Source organism: Mandrillus leucophaeus, unplaced genomic scaffold (genome assembly GCF_000951045.1).
Source record: "Mandrillus leucophaeus isolate KB7577 unplaced genomic scaffold, Mleu.le_1.0 Scaffold25, whole genome shotgun sequence".
Taxonomy (NCBI): Eukaryota; Metazoa; Chordata; class Mammalia; order Primates; family Cercopithecidae; genus Mandrillus; species Mandrillus leucophaeus.
Window position 1 is genome coordinate 3,828,517 of NW_012102587.1, and position 22,134 is coordinate 3,850,650.

The 22,134-nt window shown below is 43.4% G+C and overlaps 2 protein-coding genes and 1 long non-coding RNA gene across 6 annotated transcripts in view; 2 read left to right on the top strand and 1 right to left on the bottom strand.

Moving 5' to 3' along the window:
* Positions 1-2,195: 2,195 nt before the first annotated feature.
* Positions 2,196-2,693, top strand: LOC105542059 (60S ribosomal protein L12-like). The gene is made up of 2 exons (XM_011983415.1): positions 2,196-2,305; positions 2,396-2,693. Exons 1-2 carry the CDS (start codon positions 2,196-2,198, stop codon positions 2,691-2,693), a joined length of 408 nt encoding a protein of 135 aa, XP_011838805.1.
* Positions 2,694-10,414: 7,721 nt separating this feature from the next.
* LOC105542060 lies at positions 10,415-12,330 on the bottom strand. Its single transcript, XR_001006413.1, has 2 exons — positions 11,580-12,330; positions 10,415-11,494 (listed from the first exon to the last, which is right to left on the bottom strand). It is a non-coding gene; the product is annotated as an uncharacterized LOC105542060 (long non-coding RNA).
* A 66-nt stretch (positions 12,331-12,396) lies between these two features.
* Positions 12,397-22,134, top strand: part of CLASP1 (cytoplasmic linker associated protein 1) — a 333,527-nt gene continuing 323,789 nt past the window's right edge. For all 4 annotated transcript variants that reach the window (XM_011983419.1, XM_011983418.1, XM_011983417.1 and 1 more), the window contains exon 1: positions 12,397-12,614. The gene's annotated coding sequence lies outside the window, so the exon portion shown is untranslated. The remainder of the gene's footprint in view (positions 12,615-22,134) is intronic.

Consider the following 22,134-nt stretch of genomic DNA (forward strand, 5'->3'; position numbering starts at 1 on the left):
GGAGTGCAGTGGTGCGATCTCGGCTCACTGCAACCTCTGCCTCCTGGGTTCAAGTGATTCTCCTGCCTCAGCCTCCCAAGTAGCTGGGATTACAGGTACCCATCACCACACCTGGCTAATCCACCTGCCTTGGTCTCCCAAAGTGCTGGGATTACAGGTGTGAGCCACCACGCCTGGCCAAAAAATATATGTTTGTAGAATAAAATAAAGAATACAAATGTAAGTTTTAAAATGACCAATAATCTTCCCATCTAGAAATAATAAATTGCTAATATTTTGGTGTATCTGCTTCCAGAAAGTTCTTTATGCCCAAGCTGAATTTGCTATATGAACTGACACCTGGGGCAGGCCTCTGCCAGTTAGTTGCTGAGTAAGACATAATCACAATGCAGACAAAAACCAGTAGGGCTAAAGATATTAACAAAAATAGCATCCTCAAAACTGTGGGAAAACTCAAGAATAGGCATAAAATCATAAAGCTTACAGGCCTTTAGAGCTACTCATGTAATCTTTTACTCTATGGACAGGACCCTGAGAGGGCATGCTGATTAGCTGAAAAAGTAGGCAGAGTCAGAACTAGAATCCAGAAAACAAAGCTTTTGGCCTTGGCTTCCTGCTGTCATGATACTTTTCACTTATTTTTTATTTTTTTGAGACAGGGTCTCACTCTGTCATCCAAGCTAGAGTGGAATGGCATGTTCATGGCTCACTGCAGCCCTGACCTCCTGGGCTCAAGTGATCCTCCCAGCTCAACTCCACCAAGTAGCTGGGACTACAGGCATGCACCATTGTGCCCAGCTAATTTTCGTATTTTTTGCAGAGATGGGGTCTTGCCATATGGGTCAGGCTGGTCCTGAACTCCCGGACTCAATCAATCTGCCTGCCTTGGCCTCCCAAAGTGCTGGGGTTACAGACATGAGCCACCATACCCAGCCTCATAATACTTTTAATGGACTCTGTTATATACTTTACTGGATTTCATGACTGACAAAGGTTGGCTTTAAAATAAACATTTTTGGTATGAAATGGGAATAACAACACAAGGTCAGCAGTTCCTTTTTAACTCACCCAAATCATCTTTGGTAAAGATCAAGTCCTCTACTTGTTTAGTCAGAGAATTTTAGAATAGCCAAAAGTCGTAGACATCGTATTAGTTTATTCCCCCATTCTACAGATGAGAAAACAGGTGCCAAAGAGGATGCTCAGCTAGTTGGGAGCAGATCCCATCTCCTGACTCCAGGGTTATTTATTTATTTATTTATGTTTGAGACGGAGTCTCCCTCTGTTGCCCAGGCTGGAGTGCAGTGGTGCAATACCTCCACCTCCCGGGTCCATGCAATTCTCCTCTCAGCCTCCTGAGTAGCTGGGACTACAGGCACAAGCCACCATGCCTGGCTAATTTTTGTATTTTCAATAGAGACAGTGATGGATGCAGCTGGAAACCATCATTCTCAGCAAACTATCGCAAGAACAGAAAACCAAACACCGCATGTTCTCACTCATAGGTGGGAACTGAACAATGAGATCACTTGGACTTGGGAAGAGTAACATCACACACCGGGGCCTATCATGGGGAGGGGGAGGGATTGCATTGGGAGTCATACCTGATGTAAATGACGAGTTGATGGGTGCTGACGAGTTGATGGGTGCAGCACACCAACATGGCACAAGTATACATATGTAACAAACCTGTACGTTATGCACATGTACCCTAGAACTTAAAGTATAATAATAATAATTAAAAAAAAAATAGAGACAGTGTTTCACTATATTGGTAACGCTGGTTTCGAACTCCTGACCTCAGGTGATCTGCCCGCCTCAGCCTCCCAAAGTGCTGGGATTACACGTAGGCTTGAGCCACCGTGCTCAGTCCTGACTCCAAGGTTCTAAGAATAGTATAGAATGTAGTACTCATAATCATCAAAAGACACCTCCCAAAAGATCTTACAGTCAGGACTGATTGATGCCCACTTACTCTGCCTTCTGTTGAACTATTTCAATCGTAATAATGAATCCAGGCAGTGGTCATCAATGACTGCCAACTTCACGAAAAGAGGTACAATTGGAAATTATGTGCCTGATAATCGATGTATAAATAGTTTTGCTGCTTTCAGCTCTCAGCTCGGAGGAGGCCAAGGTGCAACTTTCTTCGGCTGTCCTGAACCCGGGTTCATCCGACACCAGCCACCTCCACTATGCTGCCGAAGTTTGGCCCCAAGGAGATCAAAGTCGCGTACCTGAGGTGCACCGGGGGTGAAGTCGGTGCCATGTCTGCACTGGTACCCAAGATCGGCCCCCTGGGTCTGTCTCCAAAAAAGGGTGGTGATGACATTGCCAAGGCAACAGGTGACTAGAAGGGCTTGAGGATTACAGTGAAACTGACCATTCAGAACAGACAGGCCCAGATTGAGGTGGTGCCTTCTGCCTCTGCTCTGATCATCAAAGCCCTCAAGGAACCAGCAAGCGACAGAAAGAAACAGAAAAACATTAAACACAGTGGGAATATCACTTTTGATGAGATCGTCAACACTGCTCAACAGATGTGGCACCGATCTTTAGACAGAGAACTCTCTGGAACCATTAAAGAGCTCCTGGGGACTGCCCAGTCTCTGGGCTGTAATGTTGATGGCCGCCACCCTCATGAAATCATAGATGACATCAACAGTGGTGCTGTGGAATGCCCAGCTAGTTAAGAAGCACAAAGGAAAATATTTCCATAAAGGATCATTTGACAACTGGTGGAAAAAAAAGAAATAGTTTTGCCATAAAAAAATCAAACCTAAATCACAATAAAGAACTACCTATCAACTAGCTAGGGAATAGAAGAACATGTTAATGACTTCCAAGAATACAATCAGAAAAATACAGAATATGGGAAATATACAAGTAATTTCATTTCTTCAACAAATATATACCAAAAAAAAAAAAAATGAGATTGAAGGAAATCTATATATTACAAGAGACCTCAGAGACAAATAAATTGATTGTCGTGTATCAGAATTATTTGTCCTGATTTGAACAAACTGAAAAAAAGAGTATTATGGGACAGTTATATTAATACTGACCTTACAGAAATAAAGAGAATCAAAAAAGAATACTATGAATAGCTAAATGCCAACAAAATACATAACTTACATAAAATGGACAAGTTCCTAGAATAACATAAACTACTGAAATGGACTTGAGAAGAAATAGAAAGTCTGAATAGACTTATAATAAAGAGACTGAATTATTAAGAAAGAAAAACTACCCACAACAAAAAGCCCAGGCCCAAATGGCTTCACTGGTAAAGTCTACCAAACATTTAAAAAATAATCGATGTCTGGGCGTGGTGGCTCATGCCTATAATCCCAGCACTTTGGGAGGCTGAGGCTGGCGGATCATGAGGTCAGGAGTTCAAGACCAGCCCCTGCCCAACATGGTGAAACCCTGTCTCTACTAAAAATACAAAAAAACAAAAATTAGCTGGGCTTGGTGGCGGGTGCCTGTAATCTCAGCTACTCAGGAGGCTGAGGCAGGGGAATCACTTGAACCCAGGAGGCAGAGGCTGCAGTGAACCATGATCGCAACACTGCACTCCAGCCCGGGTGACAGAGCAAGACCCTGTCTCAAAAACAAAGAAAGAAACAAACAAAAAAACACAGAATGCAGGCTGTGCATGGTGGCTCACACCTGTAATCTCAGCACTTTGGGAGGCCGAGTGGGTGAATCACTGGAGGCCAGGAGTTCGAGACTAGTCTGGCCAACATAACGAAATGCTGTCTCCACTTAAAATAAAAAAAGTAACTAGGCACAGTAGCTCACATCTGTAATCCCAGCACTTTGGGAGGCCAAGGTGGGTGGATCACGAGGTCAGGAGTTCGAGACCAGCCTGCCCAATATGGTGAAACCCCATCTGTACTAAAAATACAAAAATTAGTCGGGTGTGGTGACACACGCCTGTAATCCCAGCTACTCAGGAGGCTGAGGCAGGAGAATTGCTCGAACCTGGGAGGTGAAGGTTGTAGTGAGCCAAGATCACACCATTGCACTCCAGCCTGGGAGCCTGAGCGATACAGTGAGACTCCATCTCAAAAAATAAATAAATAAATAAAATACAAAAATTAGCTGAGTGTCACGGTGCACACCTATAGTCCCAGCTACTCGGCATGCTGAGGCATGAGAATCGCTTGAACTCAGGAGGTGGTTGCAGTGAGCCGAGATGGTGCCACTGCACTCTAGCCTGGGTGACAGAGTGAGACTCTGTCTCAAAAAAGAAAAGTAATAATAATGAAAAGAAAACTTCACAAATTCTTGAAAAAATAGATGAGGAGGGAGCACTTCCCAACTCATTTTATGTGGCCAGTATTATTCTGATACCAAAAATCACACATCACAAGAAAATTAGAGACAAATATCGCTTATTTACTTATTTATTTTCTGAGACAGTGTCTCACTCTGCTGCCCAGGCTGGAATGCAGTGGTGCAGTTTTGGCACACTGCAGCCTTGACCTCCAGGGCTCAAGTGACCCTTCCGCCTCAGCCTCCCAAGTAGCTGGAACTACAGGCACACATCATCATGCCCAGCTACCGTTTGTATTTTTTGTAGAGACAGGGTTTCAACGTGTTGCCTGGGCTTGTCTCCAATTCCTGAGCTCAAGCAATCCGCCCGCCTTGGCCTCCCAAAGTGCTGGGATTACAGGGGTTCATCACCATGCCCTGCCTCAATAGCTCTTATTAACAAAGATGCAAAAATCTTCAACAAAATACTAGCAAATCAATTTCAGTGACATATGAAAAGGATTGTACATCATAACCAAGTGAGATTTGCTCTGGGAATTCCTACACGCAATGTAATGTCCCATATTAATACAGAATAAAAAACACATGATCTACTGGGTGCAGTGGTTCACACCTGTAGTCCGAACTCTTTGGGAGGCCCAGGTGAGAGGATCACTTGAGCCCAGTAGTTTGAGATCAGTCTGAGTGACATGGCTAAATCCCGTCTCTACAAAAAAATTAAAAAAAAATTAGCTAGGCATGGTGGCACATGTCTGCAGTCCTAGCTACTTGGAAGGCTGAGGTGGGAGGATCGCTTGAGCCTGCAAGGCGGAGGCTGTGGTGAGCCAATATTGTGCCAGCCTGCGCACACACCAGCCTGGGCAACAGAGCGAGACCTGTCTCAGAAAAAAAAAAAAAAAAAAAAAAAAGAAAGAAATGCAAATTGTCCAGGCATGGTGGCTCAGGCCTGTAATCTCAGCACTTTGGGAGGCCAAGGCAGGGGTTCGCTTGAGCTGACTTCAAGACAAGTCTGGGCAACATGGTGAAATCCTGTCTCTACAGAAAATACAAAAATTACCCAGGTGTGGTGGTGCACGTTTGTTGTCTCAGCTACTGAGGAGGCTGCGACGGGAGGTTGAAGCTGTGGTGAGCTGTAATTGTGCTACTGCATGCCAGCCTGGGCGACAAAGTGAGACCCTGTCTCTCACACACACAAACAAAGCAAATCAAAATCACAAACACCACTTCACACTCAGTAAGACAGGTATAATAAAAAAAGACAGATAATAACAAGTGTTGGTGAGGATGAGGATGTGGAGAAATTGAAACCCTCATACACTGCTGATGGGAATGTAAAATGGAGGCTTCACTTTGGAAAACAGTCTGGCCATTTCTCAAAAGGTTAAATACATGGTTACCACGTGATCCAGCAATTCTACTTCTACATCTATGTCCAAGAAAACTGGAAACACATGTCCACACAAAATCTTATAATAGAATGCTGATAATATCATTCAAAATAGTCCAAAAATGGAAACAATTCAATGTCTGTCAACTGATAAGTGGACAAACAAAATGTGGTATATATACTTAGAATGGAATTTTATTTCACAATAGAAAGTAATGAAGTACAACATGGATGAACCTTCAAAAAAATGCTAAGTGAAAAAAGCCAGTGCAAATGTATGATTCCATTCATATGAAATATCCAGAACAGGCAAATTTATAGAGACAAAAATGTAGATTAGCAGTTGCCTAGGATGGGTGGGTTAGGGGGAAATGGAGAGTGCCCACTCATAACAGTAGAGTTTTTCTTTATTTAAGATTTTAGGACTTTTTTTTCCTTTTCTTTTAGTACCATTCTTTAAAGAAAAAAAAAAAACTTTATATTTTAGAGTAGTTTTGGTTTTACAGCAAAATTGAGCAGAAGATGCAGAGATTTCTCATATACCCTGCTGTTTCCGCACATGCATACTCACTCCATTATCAACATCCCTGGCCAGAGCGGTTACAATTAAAGAACCTACACTGACACAACATTGTCACCCTAAGTCCATAGTAATGTTTCTTTTTGGGGTGATGAAAATGTTCTAAAACAAATTGTGGTTGTGGTTGCACAACTTTTTTTTTTTTTTTACTTTTTGAGACAGGGTCTCACTTTGCTGCCCAGGCTGGAATGCAGTGGCACTCACTGCAATCTCTGCCTCCTGGGCTCTAGTAATCCTCCCACCTCAGCCTCCCAAGTAGCTGGGACTACAGGTGCATGACACCACGCCTAGCTAATTTTTGTAGAGAAGTGGTTTTGCATGTTGCGTAGGCTTATCTTGAACTCCTTGGCTCAAATGATCCTTTTGTCTCGGCTTCCCAATGTGCTGGAATTACAGGCATGTCCTACCGCGCCCAGCCTGCACAATTCTTTGAATGTACTAAAGTTGTTGAATTGTATACTTTAAATGAGTGCATAGTATATATGAATTATATCTCAATAAGCTGGTAGCAAAAAATGTTATGAGACAGTTGGGTTAATTTGAAGAACAACAGGGTAGTTGATATAAAGGAACGATAGCGGTCTGAAGTTATATTTATTAAAAAAAGAATTCTTTTAGAAATACTAAAAAATTTGTGAATTTTAAAACCACTGTCTTGACCCCTTGCAGTTATCACTTTTCTGCCCCCTATCCTTACAACCAACTCCGTCCCCAAATTATCTATTCTCCCTCTCTCCAATTCCGTTCCCACCACTCTATTCTAAAGCCATTCCCATCAGGCTTTAGAATACTTACTACTTTACTATCATAAGCAGTGGCCAGTTAGAGCCCAGCAATTGACATGGTTGTCTTTCCTTGAGCCATTCTCCCCACCCAGTTCAACTGGGATTCTTTTCCTGGTTTCCTCTGATTTCAGTGCCTAAGATACCTTTCTCAAACTTCTGTCCCCACTTTATATGTAGATTATTTCGTGGCTTCCAATACTCTCTACATGCTGTCTCCCAAATTTACATCTCCAGTCTGGACCTTTCTAAATTCCAGACTCCTACATATCTAACTCTCTTCTCGATATTTTCATGTGGTATTCTAACAGGCATCTCAAATTTACGTTCCAAAACAGAATTTTTATTTGTCTTTTTGGGACGGGGTCTCATTCTGTCTCCCAGGCTGGAGTGCGGTGGTGCTATTTTGGCTCACTGCAACCTCCACCTCCAGGGCTCAAGTGATCCTCCCAAGCAGCTGAGACTATGGGCATCTGCCACCATGCCTGGCTAATTTTTGTAGAGACGGGGTTTTACCATGTTACCCAGGCTGGTTTTGAACTCCTGAGCTCAAGCGATCTGCCTGCCTTGGCCTCCCAAAGTGCTGGGATTACAGGTATGAGCCACCGCGCCTGGCCCCAAATGGAATTTATCTCTTCCCATCCCCAACTTGCTCCTCCATCTTTCCCATTTCATTTAATGGCAACTCCATTCTTCAAAATGCTCAGGCCAAAAATCGTAGTCACCTTGGACTCCCTTCATTTTCTCACATCCTATATAAATTGTCATCAAATTCTGTGTGCCACCCTGAATATATCCAGATACCTTATCCCTCCACTGCTTGCACCTTTTCTATGCCACTTATCTCTCACCTAGAGTATTACAATAGCTTCGTAAGTGGTCCCCCTTGCTCCTCAATAATCTAGTGTCAAAATAGAAGTCAATATGATTCTTTAAATATGTAAGTAGAATTTCATTACTTTTCTACTAACGATGGCTTCCCATCTCCCTCAGAAAAAGCCAAAGAAGTCCTTAAAATGGCCTGTAAGTGCGTACCCAATTTGAATTCCTCTTACCTCTCTGACTTCATTTCCTCTTTTACCCTCCTGTAGTCGGACTGCTTTCTGTTCTTCGAATGTAGTAGGCATCTTTTTGCCTCAATGATTTCCACACTTGTTATTCTACCCGGAATGTTCCCTGTCCACCCAAGGCACATTTCTTGTTCCTTTGCCTCCTTTAGATCTTTGTACAGTTTGCCTTCTCAGTGGGGCTCCTCTGCCTCTGGGATAAACAAAAACCTCCCTCCCTACTCTCGGCTCACCCTATTCCCCTCTCACTGCTTCACTCTTTCCTGCCAACACTTATTCTTAGTATATACTTTACTTATTAATATTTTTAGTCTCTGCTATGAGGACAGGATTTTTCCCTGCTTTGCTAAGTGTTTGGCACAGGGTTGGCACGCAGTATTTTTGAGTGTATGAATGCTATTTATAATGCACTATATTCTCTGCCTCTTTGTTTAACTATCACTAGCTCCATGGGAGTCTGGATATGCATCCCTGAGGAAGCACAGACTGACTAAATAGAAAAATTGTCCACTCACTCTGACTACCGTTATCTATCTCTTTAAGGGAGACGAAAGCATAGCAGCAATCCTGGAGGCTCAGGTTCCAGTCAAAGCTTTGAGACCAATTAGGCATGTGACATTGAGAAGATAATTTTTCCTCTCTAGCCCTTAATTTCCTCATCCGCCAAAAGGAGATCATTTCCTTAAAAGACCTCACAGTATTTTTGAGAATATAAAATGAAAGATGAAATGTTGAGTAGGGAAGGATATGTCTTATTAATAAATTTCTCTACTACATACAAAGATATATTTACCTGGCATTTTATATTTGTTAAAGGTAATAAACCTAAAAGTAAACCCCAGGGTTCTTTTAGGAATCTTGCAAAATGTACTTCTGTTGTGCTGTGCCCTTATACTTACCACTAATGTAACAGCAAAGACTCTGATGTCAGCCTATTCTTTCTCCTGAGAAAAGTCACTCTTACATGTCATTTTTTTCTTTCAGTATCCTCATCCAAACCAATGAATAGTCAGTGCCTGCTGGGGCCTGGCTCCAATGGCAGTTTTCTTTCCTATTCTCTTGTATGCATGTGGTTGGTGAGCCTTTTCTCAGCCCATCTGTAACACAGAACCTTGATTTTCTTGTCTGTAAATTGGGGTGCATAACAACTGGCTCGCATTTATTTTAATGGATTCATGGACCCATCGATAATTTAAATAAAGCAGTAGTACAATGCCTGGCACATCTAGAGGCCTCCATAAATGCTTTATAGAAATGGAGTATGTGTTCAGCTTCCACTGCCAGAGTTGCTTGCTAAAACAGATCTTTCTAGCCGGGCGTGGTGGCTCATGCCTGTAATCCCAGCACTTTGGGAGGCTGGATCACGAGGTCAAGAAATCGAGACCATCCTGGCCAATATGGTGAAACCCCAACACTTTGGGAGGCCGAGGTGGGTGGATCACTTGAGGTCAGGAGTTTGAGACCAGCCTGGCCAACATGGTGAAACCCCATCTCTACTAAAAATACAACAATTAGCTGGGCCTGGTGGCGCGTGCCTGTAGTCCCAGCTACTCAGGAGACTGAGGCAAGAGAATCGCTCGAACCCAGGACGCAGAGGTTGCAGTGAGCTGAGATCGCACCACTGCACTCCAGCCTAGGCAATAGATGGAGACTAAGTCTTGGGAAAAAACCAAACAAACAAACTCAAAACAGTTCATCATGTTACTATGCCTAGTCAAGGACCTCAAACAATATAAAGTATGAATTTCTATACTTGGTTTCAAATCTCCCACATTCTATTAATATTATTAATTTTTGAGACGGAGTCTCACTGTCGCCCAGGTTGAAGTGCGGTGGCAAGATTTTGGTTTGCCGCAATGTCCACCTCCTGAGTTCAAGCAATTCTCCTGCCTTAGCCTCCTGAGTAGCTGGGTTTACAGGTGTGTGTCACCACACCTGGCTAATTTTTGTATTTTTAGTAGAGAAGAGGTTTCACCATGTTGGCCAGGCTGGTCTCAAACTCCTGACCTCAAGTGATCCACCAGCCTCGGCCTCCCAAAGTGTTGGGATTATAGGCATGAGCCACTGTGTCTGGCCCCACAATCTATTAAAATCAGGGCTTTTCTTTTTTTTGTTTAAGACTAGTCAAGTGCAGTGGTGGGAAGTGGAGCACAAGTCGAATAAGGAGTTTGGTCTGTAACTGACAGTGAACAATCACGATAACTTACTATCTCTGTATCAGCCTAAAAGGATCTTGAAGAGTTATTTGTACATTCATATCAAAGCAGTATTATTCACAATAGCCAAAAGGTGGAAATAACACAGACGGTATATACGTACAATGAAATACTATTTAGTCTTAAAAGGGAAGGAAATTCTGACACATCCTACAACATGGATAAACCACAATGAGATTATGCTATGTGAAATATGACAGTCACAAAAAGACAAATACTGTATGACACCACTTACATGAGATACCTAAAGTAGTCAAATTCATACAGACAGAACTAGAATGGTGGTTACCAAGGCTGGCTGGAAAATGAGGAATGAGAAATTGTTTAATGGGTGCGGGCTTTGTTTTGCAAGATGGAAAGAATTCTGGGGACTGGCCGCACAAGGTAAATGTACTTAATACTAACGAATTATTCACTCAAAAATGGCTAAGATGATAAAGTTTGTTGTGTCGATAAAAAAATTTAAAAATCTATTTCATCTTTCTCATGAAATCTTACTTTTTATTTTTCTCTCGTTTCTATTTTTCCCATTTCAGTTAGACTGATCTCTTCATTGTACTTCCAGTATGCCTCTTGAGCCTTTGCACCACGGTGTTTCTTCTCTGGAATGGTCTTTCATTATCACCCATCCATTTTCAAAAGGTTGCATGTGCTTTCGTCCCAAAGACATTACTTTATAGATCCAACCAGGAGTCGCATCCTCCATGTCATCCCTACTCTTTGAAACCACAGACCTCTCCCTTTTCTACACTACACAGAAGGGCCTACACATGGCTTTCATGCTTTAGCTTAGCCTCTCCGACCATACCTCTTAAGACCCTGAGGATCAGGGGGCGTTCTCTCACAGTTCTCCTGCACTTCTCTCCCATCCCAACACATACACATGATACTAGCGAGGAGCTCCGCACACAAGCTCCTCCAGTAAAAACGACGCACTAGGCAGTGCATCTCAACACATCAAATTACCGGCGCGCACAGGAGCCTGATGAGGCAAAACTGTGGGTCCTTCGGGATCCTTGAAAGCAGCACTATAATTTGCAGTTTTCTACCCTCCAAAACACTTTCCAGGCCGGATGTGGTGGCTCACTCCTGCAGTCCCAGCACTTTCGAAGACCCAAGCAGGCGGGTCACTTGAGGTCAGGAGTTTGAGACAAGGCTGGGAAACATGGTGAAACCCATCTCTACAAAAAAATACAAAAAGTACTTAGGAGTAGCGGTGCGCGCCTGTAATTCCAGCTACTCGGGAGGCTAAGGCAGGAGGATCACGTGAGCCTGGGAGGTCGAGGCTGCAGTGAGCCGTGATCGCGCCCAATGCACTCCATCCAGCCTGGGCGACGGCGGTGAGATCCTGTCTCAAAAGAATAAAAGCGACCACTTTCCTACTTATTATCCCAGAGAAACGCACGCGACGGAGGAGCGAAGGAGCGTTTATTTGTGGAGGCGCTCAAGTAAGAAACCCTGCTCGCAGGCCGACTCAAGGCTCTCCGAAGCCGTCTCAGGGCTGTCTCCCCTCCCCAAAAGGTAAAGAACCGTTACAAAGTTTACTTCCGGCACAAGCGTCCGCGCCTGCTCGGAAAAGGGAGAGTGGACGCACAGCTCTGTTACGGAAAGTCGCAGGGCACAATTTCCTTCGTTGCAGTCGCCTTGTAGGCGGCCGCACCAACCCAGAAGTGAAAGACCCTTTCCTTCGAGTATCAGACCCCCGACCAAAGGAAGTTCCACTTGGACGACTTTTACCCAGGGCTTCCCGACTTCTCTTTAGCTCTTCCTATCACGCTCCCTGCTTGCTGGTGCATTGTTGCTGTGGCCACTTAGTTCCGACCTTCCTTGTGTAACTCGAGTTTTGTCGCAACTTTCCAAGGGGCCTAACTACACTGGGGGCACCCTTTCCTGGAAAACAAACAAACAAACAAACAAAAAACCAAAACCTTTACCCTACGGGTACCCATCAGGGTCAACCAACGTTCTCCGTGAGGGGCAAAGCTCCCGGGGACTTTACGCCCGCGAAGCCTAACACGGCCAGGCCGGCGCGTGCGCGGGGCGTTACCATAGAGAGGCAACCGCCTCTCTGGTATCGGTTTACGCTCTCTATGGTGCAGCCGGGTCGGTGGCGGTAAGAAGAAAAAGGGGGACCGCACTGCGCAGGCGCCCTCGGCGTCTCTCTCGCTCTCTCGGTCTTTTTTTTTTTTTTTCCTTTTTTTTTTTTTTTAATCCCCGCACCAAGCGCTTAACCTCATTGGGGTGGAGGAGAAGGCGGCGGCTCTCTGGTCCGCAGCGGCAACAGTAACGAAAAACAGGGCTGTAAGTACCCGGTCAGGGGGTGGAGGGTCAGACCCGAGCCCTCCCGCGGCCCTGGCCCCTCCCGCGCAGTGGCGGGCGCCGGGTCTGGGTGGGGGCGATGTCCAGCGCTGTCATCGGCTCTTGGGTGCACTTTGGGGGGATGGGGCGGCTCTGAGGTGGGAGCCTGGCGAGGAGCGGGATGCGAGGGTTGTTTATCCAACCAGTAGGTCGCTGAACCCAGGCTGCTTTGCAGAGGGAGGGGATCGGCCGTGGGGTCAGTCGGCTTTGTGTGCCCCTCTCTGTTTCCCTTTTCCAGACCCCACCCGGGCCCCCTTCCTAACCCGAGTCTCCCCGGCCGGGTGGGAGAAGCCAGCGAGCCCGGGGCGCGTTTGAAAGGAAGGGAGGGGGCGAGGGAGAGAAACCCACAACAACTAGTCATCGGCGAGTGATGGGTGTGGAGAAAGATCCAGAGAGAAGGGGTGCCGGGAGGCGGGCGGCCCGGGCTCCCAACCGGGCCAGACAAAAGCTGCGCGAGCGGCGCCGAGCAGAGCGGCCGGCTTGATGGGATGCACAAGGTCCCCTTGGTCCCCGGGGCCTTCGAAGAGCTTCTTTCTGAAGCTGGGAAAGCGAACAAGTGCTGAGTTAAGCCTGTGCAGACTTCTCAACTTGCCTTTGTTGTTCTTTGGTATTGGCAGAGACGCTCTGACGAAGATGAGTGTGTGATCTTGCACGTTAGCCTGGCTAGATACAATGGAGCTAATCGAATTTTGCTTTCTATTTTCCGAGCTGCTGGGATGAGTGTGGGGCTTTCCAGAGTTTAAATTATTACATAATATTTTTAAAATAGTTGTTTCTAAAATTAAAAAAAAAATTAATGTGGAATCTGAAAGCACGCTGTGATGAGTTTGCAGCTGAGTTTGCAGCTGGGTGAGTTTCTGTGTAGTGGGGTGCTTTCGTTAAATACTGACCATTCGTAGAAACTGTGAGCTCTTTAAACATGATACTTTAATTTGTAGATGTGGCAATGAGAGCTTCAGATTCTCTAGTCCTTTGGAAGACAGTGATGCAGAAGAATCAGAAGCGAGAAATAGTTTCATGCCGTCACGTACCTTGGACCCTATTTGGGTGGCACAGAACGTTTTCAATTCTGGCATTAGAAATTGTTTTTATTGCTATGATCATTTACGACGTTAACTGATGTCTCGATATGAGGGGTCCTGGACTTTGCCTCTGTTTGCTCATCAAGGGAGTGGGAGAATAGCAACATTGATGTAGAGACCATATAGATAAAAGGTAGCACAATGCCTCAGAGTACTGAATATTATTTATTTTTTACCTTTGTTAAGAAAGATTTAAATTTTGATGATTTGGTTATCTTGTTAAATTGTGTAATACACCTTTTTAGCAGTTGTTACTCAAATCTCAGTTTCTATAATTCATTGTTTATTATGGGCTAGATGGTATTCATTGTTTATTATGGGCTAGATTGTAACACCATTTTAGACTTCTAAAGTTTTAGTTTTTATGAAGGAGTTTTCAGCCATAGCATTTAATTCTCCCAAGTAAGGTTAACCAAAGTCAGAACTCCTTAGAAAAGACTTTGTTGGTGGTGGAGGTATCAAATATTGTATCTCTGTGTTATAATTGAATTGGCAAATACAGAAGAGGCTTTTGCTAAGTTTGCACCATAAAGTTGTGTTAGAACGGAAAACCCAGATCTCCTAGTATGTCAAGCTTTTGAATTAACCTACCGATTAAACTTTATTTATGTAAAAGAGGTAAGCATTTTTTTTTTTTTAATTGATAGCAAGTGAAACTCTCAAGCCTGGTGTATTATGCTTCAGTAACTAGTGGGATAGATCTCTTTAAGTGTAGTTCAGATGATGGGAACTTGCTTTTTATAGAGCAAGATTTCAGACGCTTAAAATAGTTTGACAGGGATGTTGAGAAATGATTGGCCAGAAGAACATTAAGTTTGTCATTTAAGTGTGTTATATTTTGTTTACTGGTTTTATTTATTATTTATTTTTATTTTTGAAACAGAGTTTTGCTCTTGTCGCTCGGGCTGAAGTGCAATGGTGCAATCTCAGCTCACTGCAACCTCCATCTCCCGGGTTCAAGCGATTCTCCTTCCTCAGCCTCCTGAGTAGCTGGGATTACAGGCACCCACAACCATGCCCAGCTAATTTTTGTGTTTTTAGTAGAGACAGGTTTCACCATGTTGGCCAGGCTGGTCTTGAACTACTGACCTCCGGTGATCTGCCTGCCTTGGCCTCCCAAAGTGTTGGGATTACAGGCGTGAGCAGTCATGTTGGGCCCATGTTTACTGGTTTTAGATTGAGATTTTTTGCTTCAGTCTTGTTTATTTTCTTAAGTAGCTTAGTGTCATGATTTATAAGTTGAGTGAGATGGCTTCTTGGGCCTGAGACTTAAATTTACTGTTTAAGACCCGTCTATTCTTTTTTTTTTTTTTTTTTGAGACGGAGTCTCGCTGTGTCGCCCAGGCTGGAGTGCAGTGGCCGGATCTCCGCTCACTGCAAGCTCTGCCTCCCGGGTTCACGCCATTCTCCTGCCTCAACCTCCTGAGTAGCTGGGACTACAGGCGCCTGCCACCACGCCCGGCTAGTTTTTTGTATTTTTTTAGTAGAGAGGGGGTTTCACTGTGTTAGCCAGGATGGTCTTGATCTCCTGACCTCGTGATCCGCCCGTCTCGGCCTCCCAAAGTGCTGGGATTACAGGCTTGAGCCACCGCGCCCGGCCGAGAGACCCGTCTATTCTTAATAATCTTCTACTTAATAATTTTTAGATTATAATTTTTTTTTATTTTGTAGTGCTATTGGTAAATAGAAACATTTAAGTGATTACAAATATTAGGTTCAACTGAGTTACTGAAACTGTCAGTTTTGGTAACTACATCTAGTTGTCAAATAGTGGAAACAGTAGACAGAAGTAAAACTTAAATGTTTAAAAACAGAACATTTAAAATATCTCCTAGAAAACAAGAAAAGAGGCTGGGTGCAGTGGCTTACATCTGTAATGCTAGCATTTTGGGAGGCCAAGGCAGGCGGGTCGCATGGAGTTTGAGACCAACCTGGGCAACATGGTGAAACCCTGTCTGTCTGCAAAAAATACAAAAATTAGCTGGGGATGGTGGTGTGCACCTGTAGTCCCAGCTACTCGGAGGGAGGGGGGAATGAGGTGGGAGGATCGCCTGAGTCTGGGAGGCTGAGGCTACAGTGAGCTGAAATCATGCCACTGCACTATAACCTGGATGACAGAGTGAGACCCTGTCTAAAAACAAAAACAAAACAAGGGAAGGATCTGTTAGTCTTAAAAACAAAAACTAAGCGAAGTAGAAATCATTGATGATATAGTTTTTGGTTTGTAAGATGTAATTTTAAAAAATGAACTAACTGTTTTAGCCATTGCCAGCGGGGCATCATCGACAAAGTATGGGTATATGTGTTTGACTAAATGACCTCTAAATTGCCGGCATTTACTGCTTGTTTCTCGCTTGTTCTTCACCTCCCCAGGACTTTTCTGCCCCCTTTATGCCCAGACCATTACTGCCACACAGTGATTTTCCTCCCCACATTCTTATGACAGCCCTCCTCCCACCTCCCCTCATGGATCCTAAAGTTCTAGCTCAGGTGTGCTCAAATGGTGACATTTCTTCCGTAATACCTTTGTTAACTTCTGTCTTGTTTCCTGCCTGGAAGTTTCCTCACTCTTTGCTGCTTCCTGTTGTATATATCACCTTCCTGCTTGCTTAGATTCACTCTTGTGCATTTACTCTTCTCTAGATCTTTGAGGGCACAGGGAGTTTGTAGAACACAATGTGGTGTCCTCTGTTGCTTACTAAGTGACTAAGTGACTTGTATAACTAATGGAAACTGTAGAATGTATGAAAGAGTAAACAAATGTATCCTAATGTAGACTAATAAAATTTGAGCTTTGGAGGAGTTGTTAGAGGCCCAGTAGTCCAACATCTTTCCTTTTGTCTGCTACATTCTGATCATCAGTGTCAAACTGCAGGCATCTGTCCCTGGACAGGTCTTGGTTGCCAGAAATGTTTTTAGACTACTCCAGTCTGCTCCCTCCCTTTCACCTATTGACCTTAGTTATACTTCCTGAAGCAACCTGAATTAAGTCTGTTTCTTCTTCACATAATAGCCCTTCATATTTCCCATGACAGATATGACACTTCTAGACTTATTGATTGTTTATTAAACTCTCTCTAGAATTGAGCACCAGGTACAGTTGAAGAGACATCCATGGCCCCTGCACTTCAGGGGCTTGCAGTCTAGTTACGGAGACAACTATAACATGAATCGATGGCTGGTTATAATGCAAGTATGCAAACAGCCCTAAATCGTTAGTTCTTTCCTGGTTTGTTATGGCTCACCATGCTTTCTTTAGGCAACTCTGTTTTTTGTTTTGTTTTGTTTTTTTTTGAGACGGTTTTGCTCTGTTGCTCAAGCTGGAGTGCAGTGGCATGGTCACGGCTCACTGCAGCCTTGACCTTCTGAACTTAATCAATCTGCCTGCTTCAGCCTCTTGAGTAGCTGGGGCTACAGGTATGCACCACCACACCTGGCTAATTTTCTAAATTTTGTTTTAGAAATGTTTTGTAGAGATAGGGTCTCACCGTGTTGCCCATGCTGGTCTCGAACTCCTGGGCTCAAGTGATCCTCCTGCCTTGGCCTACCAGAGTGCTAGGAAGCCCGGCCCAACTGTTTTTTTTTCCCCCTGAGATGGAGTCTTGCTCTGTTGCCCAGGCTGGAGTGCTGTGGCGTGATCTCGGCTCACTGCAGCCTCCATCTCCCAGGTTCAAGCAGTTCTGCCTCAGCCTCCTGAGTAGCTTGGGACTACAGGCGTGTGCCACCATGCCTGGCTAATTTTTGTTGTATTTCTAGTAGATATGGGGTTTTACTGTGTTGAGCCAGGCTGATCTCAAACTCCTGACCTCAGGTGATCTCTGCCCGCCTCAGCCTCCCAGAGTGCTGGGATTACAGGAGTGACCCACCACCCCCAGCCGTTGTTTTTGGTGTTTTAATGTCCTTTAAATGTAGTGTCTGAAACAAAACAGAAGATATGACCTGACCAGAATATACAGCTGTTTTCTTCAGTTAGGAAACTGAATCAATGATTTTCAAATTTCCTTGTGCATTCTGGCTCTGCCACTTACAAGTGCTGTGATTTTAGGCCAGCTAAATAATCTCAATAATTTTAGTGTCTTCATCTGTAAACCGAGGGTGAGGGGAGGGCGGTGTTAATTGTAGCACCTACCTATGGGTTGTTGTCAGGATTAAATGAGATAATACATGTAAAGTGTTGAGGGCAGTGACGGGTATGTGTTAAGTGGGTAATACATGGTAGGAGTTAATAACCATGTAGTAATAGTTGCAGTAATCAAGTCACTGGACTCTCTTTGGGACCTTGTTAAAATACAAGCAGCCTGTTCTCATTATCTTCTACCCAGAGAATTTGTATGGTACCTGGGTGACCACAGTTTTAACAGTCCCCAGATGATTCTTAGATGACCCAGAGGTGGAGAACTCTGCACTTTACATGCATGATATCATTAGCTTTTAGAAATTAAAATTTTAAAATTCCCCAAGTAATAGATGAATAGATCTTCCTGAAAGATTCAAACAATGCAGATACAGGTAAAGGCATGGCTCCCAATTTCAGAGTCCTGGAGAAACACCCACTTAACCAGTTTGGAATGTATCCTTCTACACATTGTTACCCTTTTTTTGTAAATTTATAAATAAATGTCTTCATCATAATAATGGCCAGATTTAAAAGATAAAAATGATTTTTAGTGCACTTTTACAGTCATAATCTTTGTTCCCTTCCAAGTCCTATGAGATGGGTAGGGGAAATAGCATCACGATCCTATCAATTTGCAGATGAGAAATCAAGGCCTGCAAGTGAAATTCGCCCTGATTGATCTAGAATGAGAACTGGGCCTTCTGTCTCTCAGCCTAATGTCCTTTTCGTGTGAACCACACTGTTTCCTAGCTGCATCATCTCGGCTTCCATTGAAGTTGTGGCTCATGAAGTCTTCTAGTCTTTTTGCCATGCCAATAGCTGTCAAATCAGATTTCCTCCTTTGCCGTAGTGTGTATATACTTGCTTTTAGAAAAATACTACTTTTAGAGTAAAGAAAAGAAAAAAAATAGGAAAAAAAGTAAATTCAAGGTTTTATATTTTTGTGTATCTGTTAAAGATTGATCTTTTGGGGACAGAAATCTAGAACGGGCCTTGTGGCCATCTGATAGCATGGTGCGTTTAGGTGAGCCTGTCTTCATTTAGGATAGCTGAGGTCAGTGTAGGACTTTTCCTCACTGCTGTCCAATTAACTCTCCAGGCAGAATCAGTTAAATTTATTTAGTCTTACTCCAATAATGTAGCAATAATATGGAAAGTTGAGAGACCAGTGGAGGAAAACCACATCAGACCATTTCAACATGAGCTGTTACTTCCCAGCGTATCACTCTTTGAGACTGTCCATGTGTCCATTCTTTTTGTAAGTAATTTTAGGTCTTCCATGTTTTATGAATGGTTTTCTTATAATTACATAAGATATGTAATTTTAAGTTTTAATAGCTTTGTCATTTTGAGTTAATATGGCAAATGTTGGTAAACTGTTTGAGATTTTTTTTTGAGACAGGGTCTCACTCTGACGCCCAGGCTGGAGTGCAGTGGCGCGATCTCGGCTTACTGCAACCTCTGCCTCCCAGATTAAAGCAATACTCTTACCTCAGCCTCCCAAGTAGCTGAGATTACAGGCGTGCGCCACCATGCCCAGCTCGTATTTTTAGTAGATACTGGGTTTCACCATGTTGGCCAGGCTGGTCTCGAACTCTTGACCTCAAATGATCTACCTGCCTTAGCCTCCCAAATGCTGGGATTACAGATGTGAAGCACTGCGCCTGGGCTGAGAGTTTTGACATGAAGATTTTCTTTCTTTCTTTTTTTCTTAGCGAAAAGATACTTGCTCTGTCACCCAGGGTGGAGTGTGGTGGTATGATCATGGTTTACTGCAGTCTTGACCTTCCACCTCAGCCTCCTGAGCAGCTGCGATTAGCCAGGTGTATGCCACCACCCTTGCCAATTTTTGTATTTTTTGTAGAGACAGGGCCCCACTATATTGCCCAGACTGGTCTCAAACTCCTGGACTCAAGCAATCCTCCTGCCTCACCGTTCCAAAGTGCTGGGATTATAGGCATGAGCCACTGTGTCTGAGTAGTTATTTATTTATTTATTTTTTATTATATGTAATCCAATAGTGACTATCTTTTTTGTGTAGTTTCTCCTGTGTTATTCCCTTAGGATAAATTCAAAGAAGTGGGATTATTGAATTGAAGGGTATTTATGACCTTTTTTTTTTTTTTTTTTTTTTTTTTTAAAGAAGCAGAGTCTTGCTGTGTTGCCTAGTCTACTCGAACTCCTGGGCTCAATGATCCTCCCGCCTCAGCCTCCTGAGTAGCTGGGACAGTAGGTACACACCAGCACATCCAGCCTCATATTTATGACTTTTAATACGTATTGCCACTGGCTAACCAAAAATTTGTACCATTTAGTAATTTTCCCAGCAATCTAAGGATGTGCTAGTTTCACAAAAATGTTACCAACTTCTGGTGAATATAATTTAAGTATATTTTTGCTATTATATAAGGTGTAGCTGGTACATTATTTTTATTTTTCATTACTTTTTGTGTTTATTTTTAAAAAGAATAAGCAATCATGAGGGCTTTCAGTATGAAGAAACTGTATGAAACTCACATTGGGTATTACATGCAGGTGGTCTCTGTTACTTCCTAGGTTTCCAATCCTGTCTGGCATGACCAAAATTATTGCATTTCTTGATGGGCATAGAGGTGAATGCAGCCTTTGCTTTGTGGGACAGATTGTTGGAGTTAGACTGTCCACATCAGAATGTGATCTTACTACATTTTTGTGGCCTACTTTCTAGTGTTTCTTTAAACAGTTTTGTGCTAGGCTCCTGTGTAAAATATTTAGTAATCAGAATATCTGTGGGTGTGGGCAATACCTGTTTTTTTTTTTTTTTTAACAGATTCCCCAAGTGCTTCTGGGGCTACGCAAGTTTGAGAGCATTCTCTGGGGAGTACGTTTTAGCTAATTTTCTTCACTGACTGTGTCTTTCCTGTGGATAGAGGCAGACTCTGTTACAAACAGTAGCCCAGACATGCCAACAGAGGCCTGTTGTATAGAGAGAATGAATTGTGTAGCAGTGCCTTCCTAAATGAAGAGTAGCTGGGTTCGTTCTTGGAGCAATAAACCAGTCTTTCCTAAGAGAGTGGAACTGCATAAAAACAGCTCCTTCTCTGATGTTTCTCTGTGGTGCTGGTGGCTGTTTTATTTCAGTTCTGATAAGTCATAGTGTTTTCCCAACGCAAGCCATATCCTGCTCAGCCCTTGGTTGGCCTAAAGGTGGCACATAGATCTATTGTCACATGAGCAATTACCATGGGCTAGAACACTCATCATTTGCCAGGCAGTTGGATGGGTGCTAGAGGTATACTTCTGCCAGTTCTTACAGTCACATTTAAAGGCAGGTGCTATTGTCATTTTATAATGAGAGAAAGCAGAGACTTGGAGAAGTTGAGTAATTTGTTCATTGTCACACACCTGCAGAATAGCAGAATTTGGCTTTCAAAATCTTCAGCATGCTTTTCATTTGTCCCATTTTTTTTTTTTTTTTCCCAGCTCAGGTTGTTCTTCCTTCGTGAAGGTCAGTGGGCTGCCTTGGGGAAAGGTCTGCTCCCACTATCTGGCAGCATCTGGAAACCACTCGCTAGTCAGGAGGGATGTAGAGATGCAGACTTCCGACTAGGGTTTCCACGAGGATTAGATCAGTGACTGCACAGTTCTTTTTAGATTTGAGTTCCTGATATGAAATCTAACCTTAGACAATCCAGATAACTGGAGACCTGATAAAGTTTTTTTTCCTTTTAAGTGTTTTATTGTAATAAAATATACATAACATAAAATTGTCCATTTAAACCATTTTTTTGTATTATACTTTAAGTTCTAGGGTACATGTGCACAATGTGCAGGCTCATTACATAGTTATACATGGGCTATGCTGGCCCGCTGCACCCTTCAACCTGTCATTTCTATTAGGTATTTCTCCCAGTGCTATCCCTCTCCCCACCCCCTACCCCATGACAGGCCCCAGTGTGTGATGTTGCCCACCCTGTGTCCTAGTGTTCTCATTTTTCAGTTCCCACCTATGAATGAGAATATGCGGTATTTGGTTTTTTGTCCTTGTGATAGTTTGCTCAGAATGATGGTTTCCAGCTTCATCCATGTCCCTGCAAAGGACGTGAACTCATCCTTTTTTATGGCTGCGTAGTATTCCATGGTGTATATGTGCCACATTTTCTTAATTCAATCTATCATTGATGGACATTTAGGTTGGTTCCAAGTGTTTGCTGTTGTGAATAGTGCCACAGTAAACATACGTGTGCGTGTGTCTTTATAGTAGCATGATTTATAATCCTTTTTT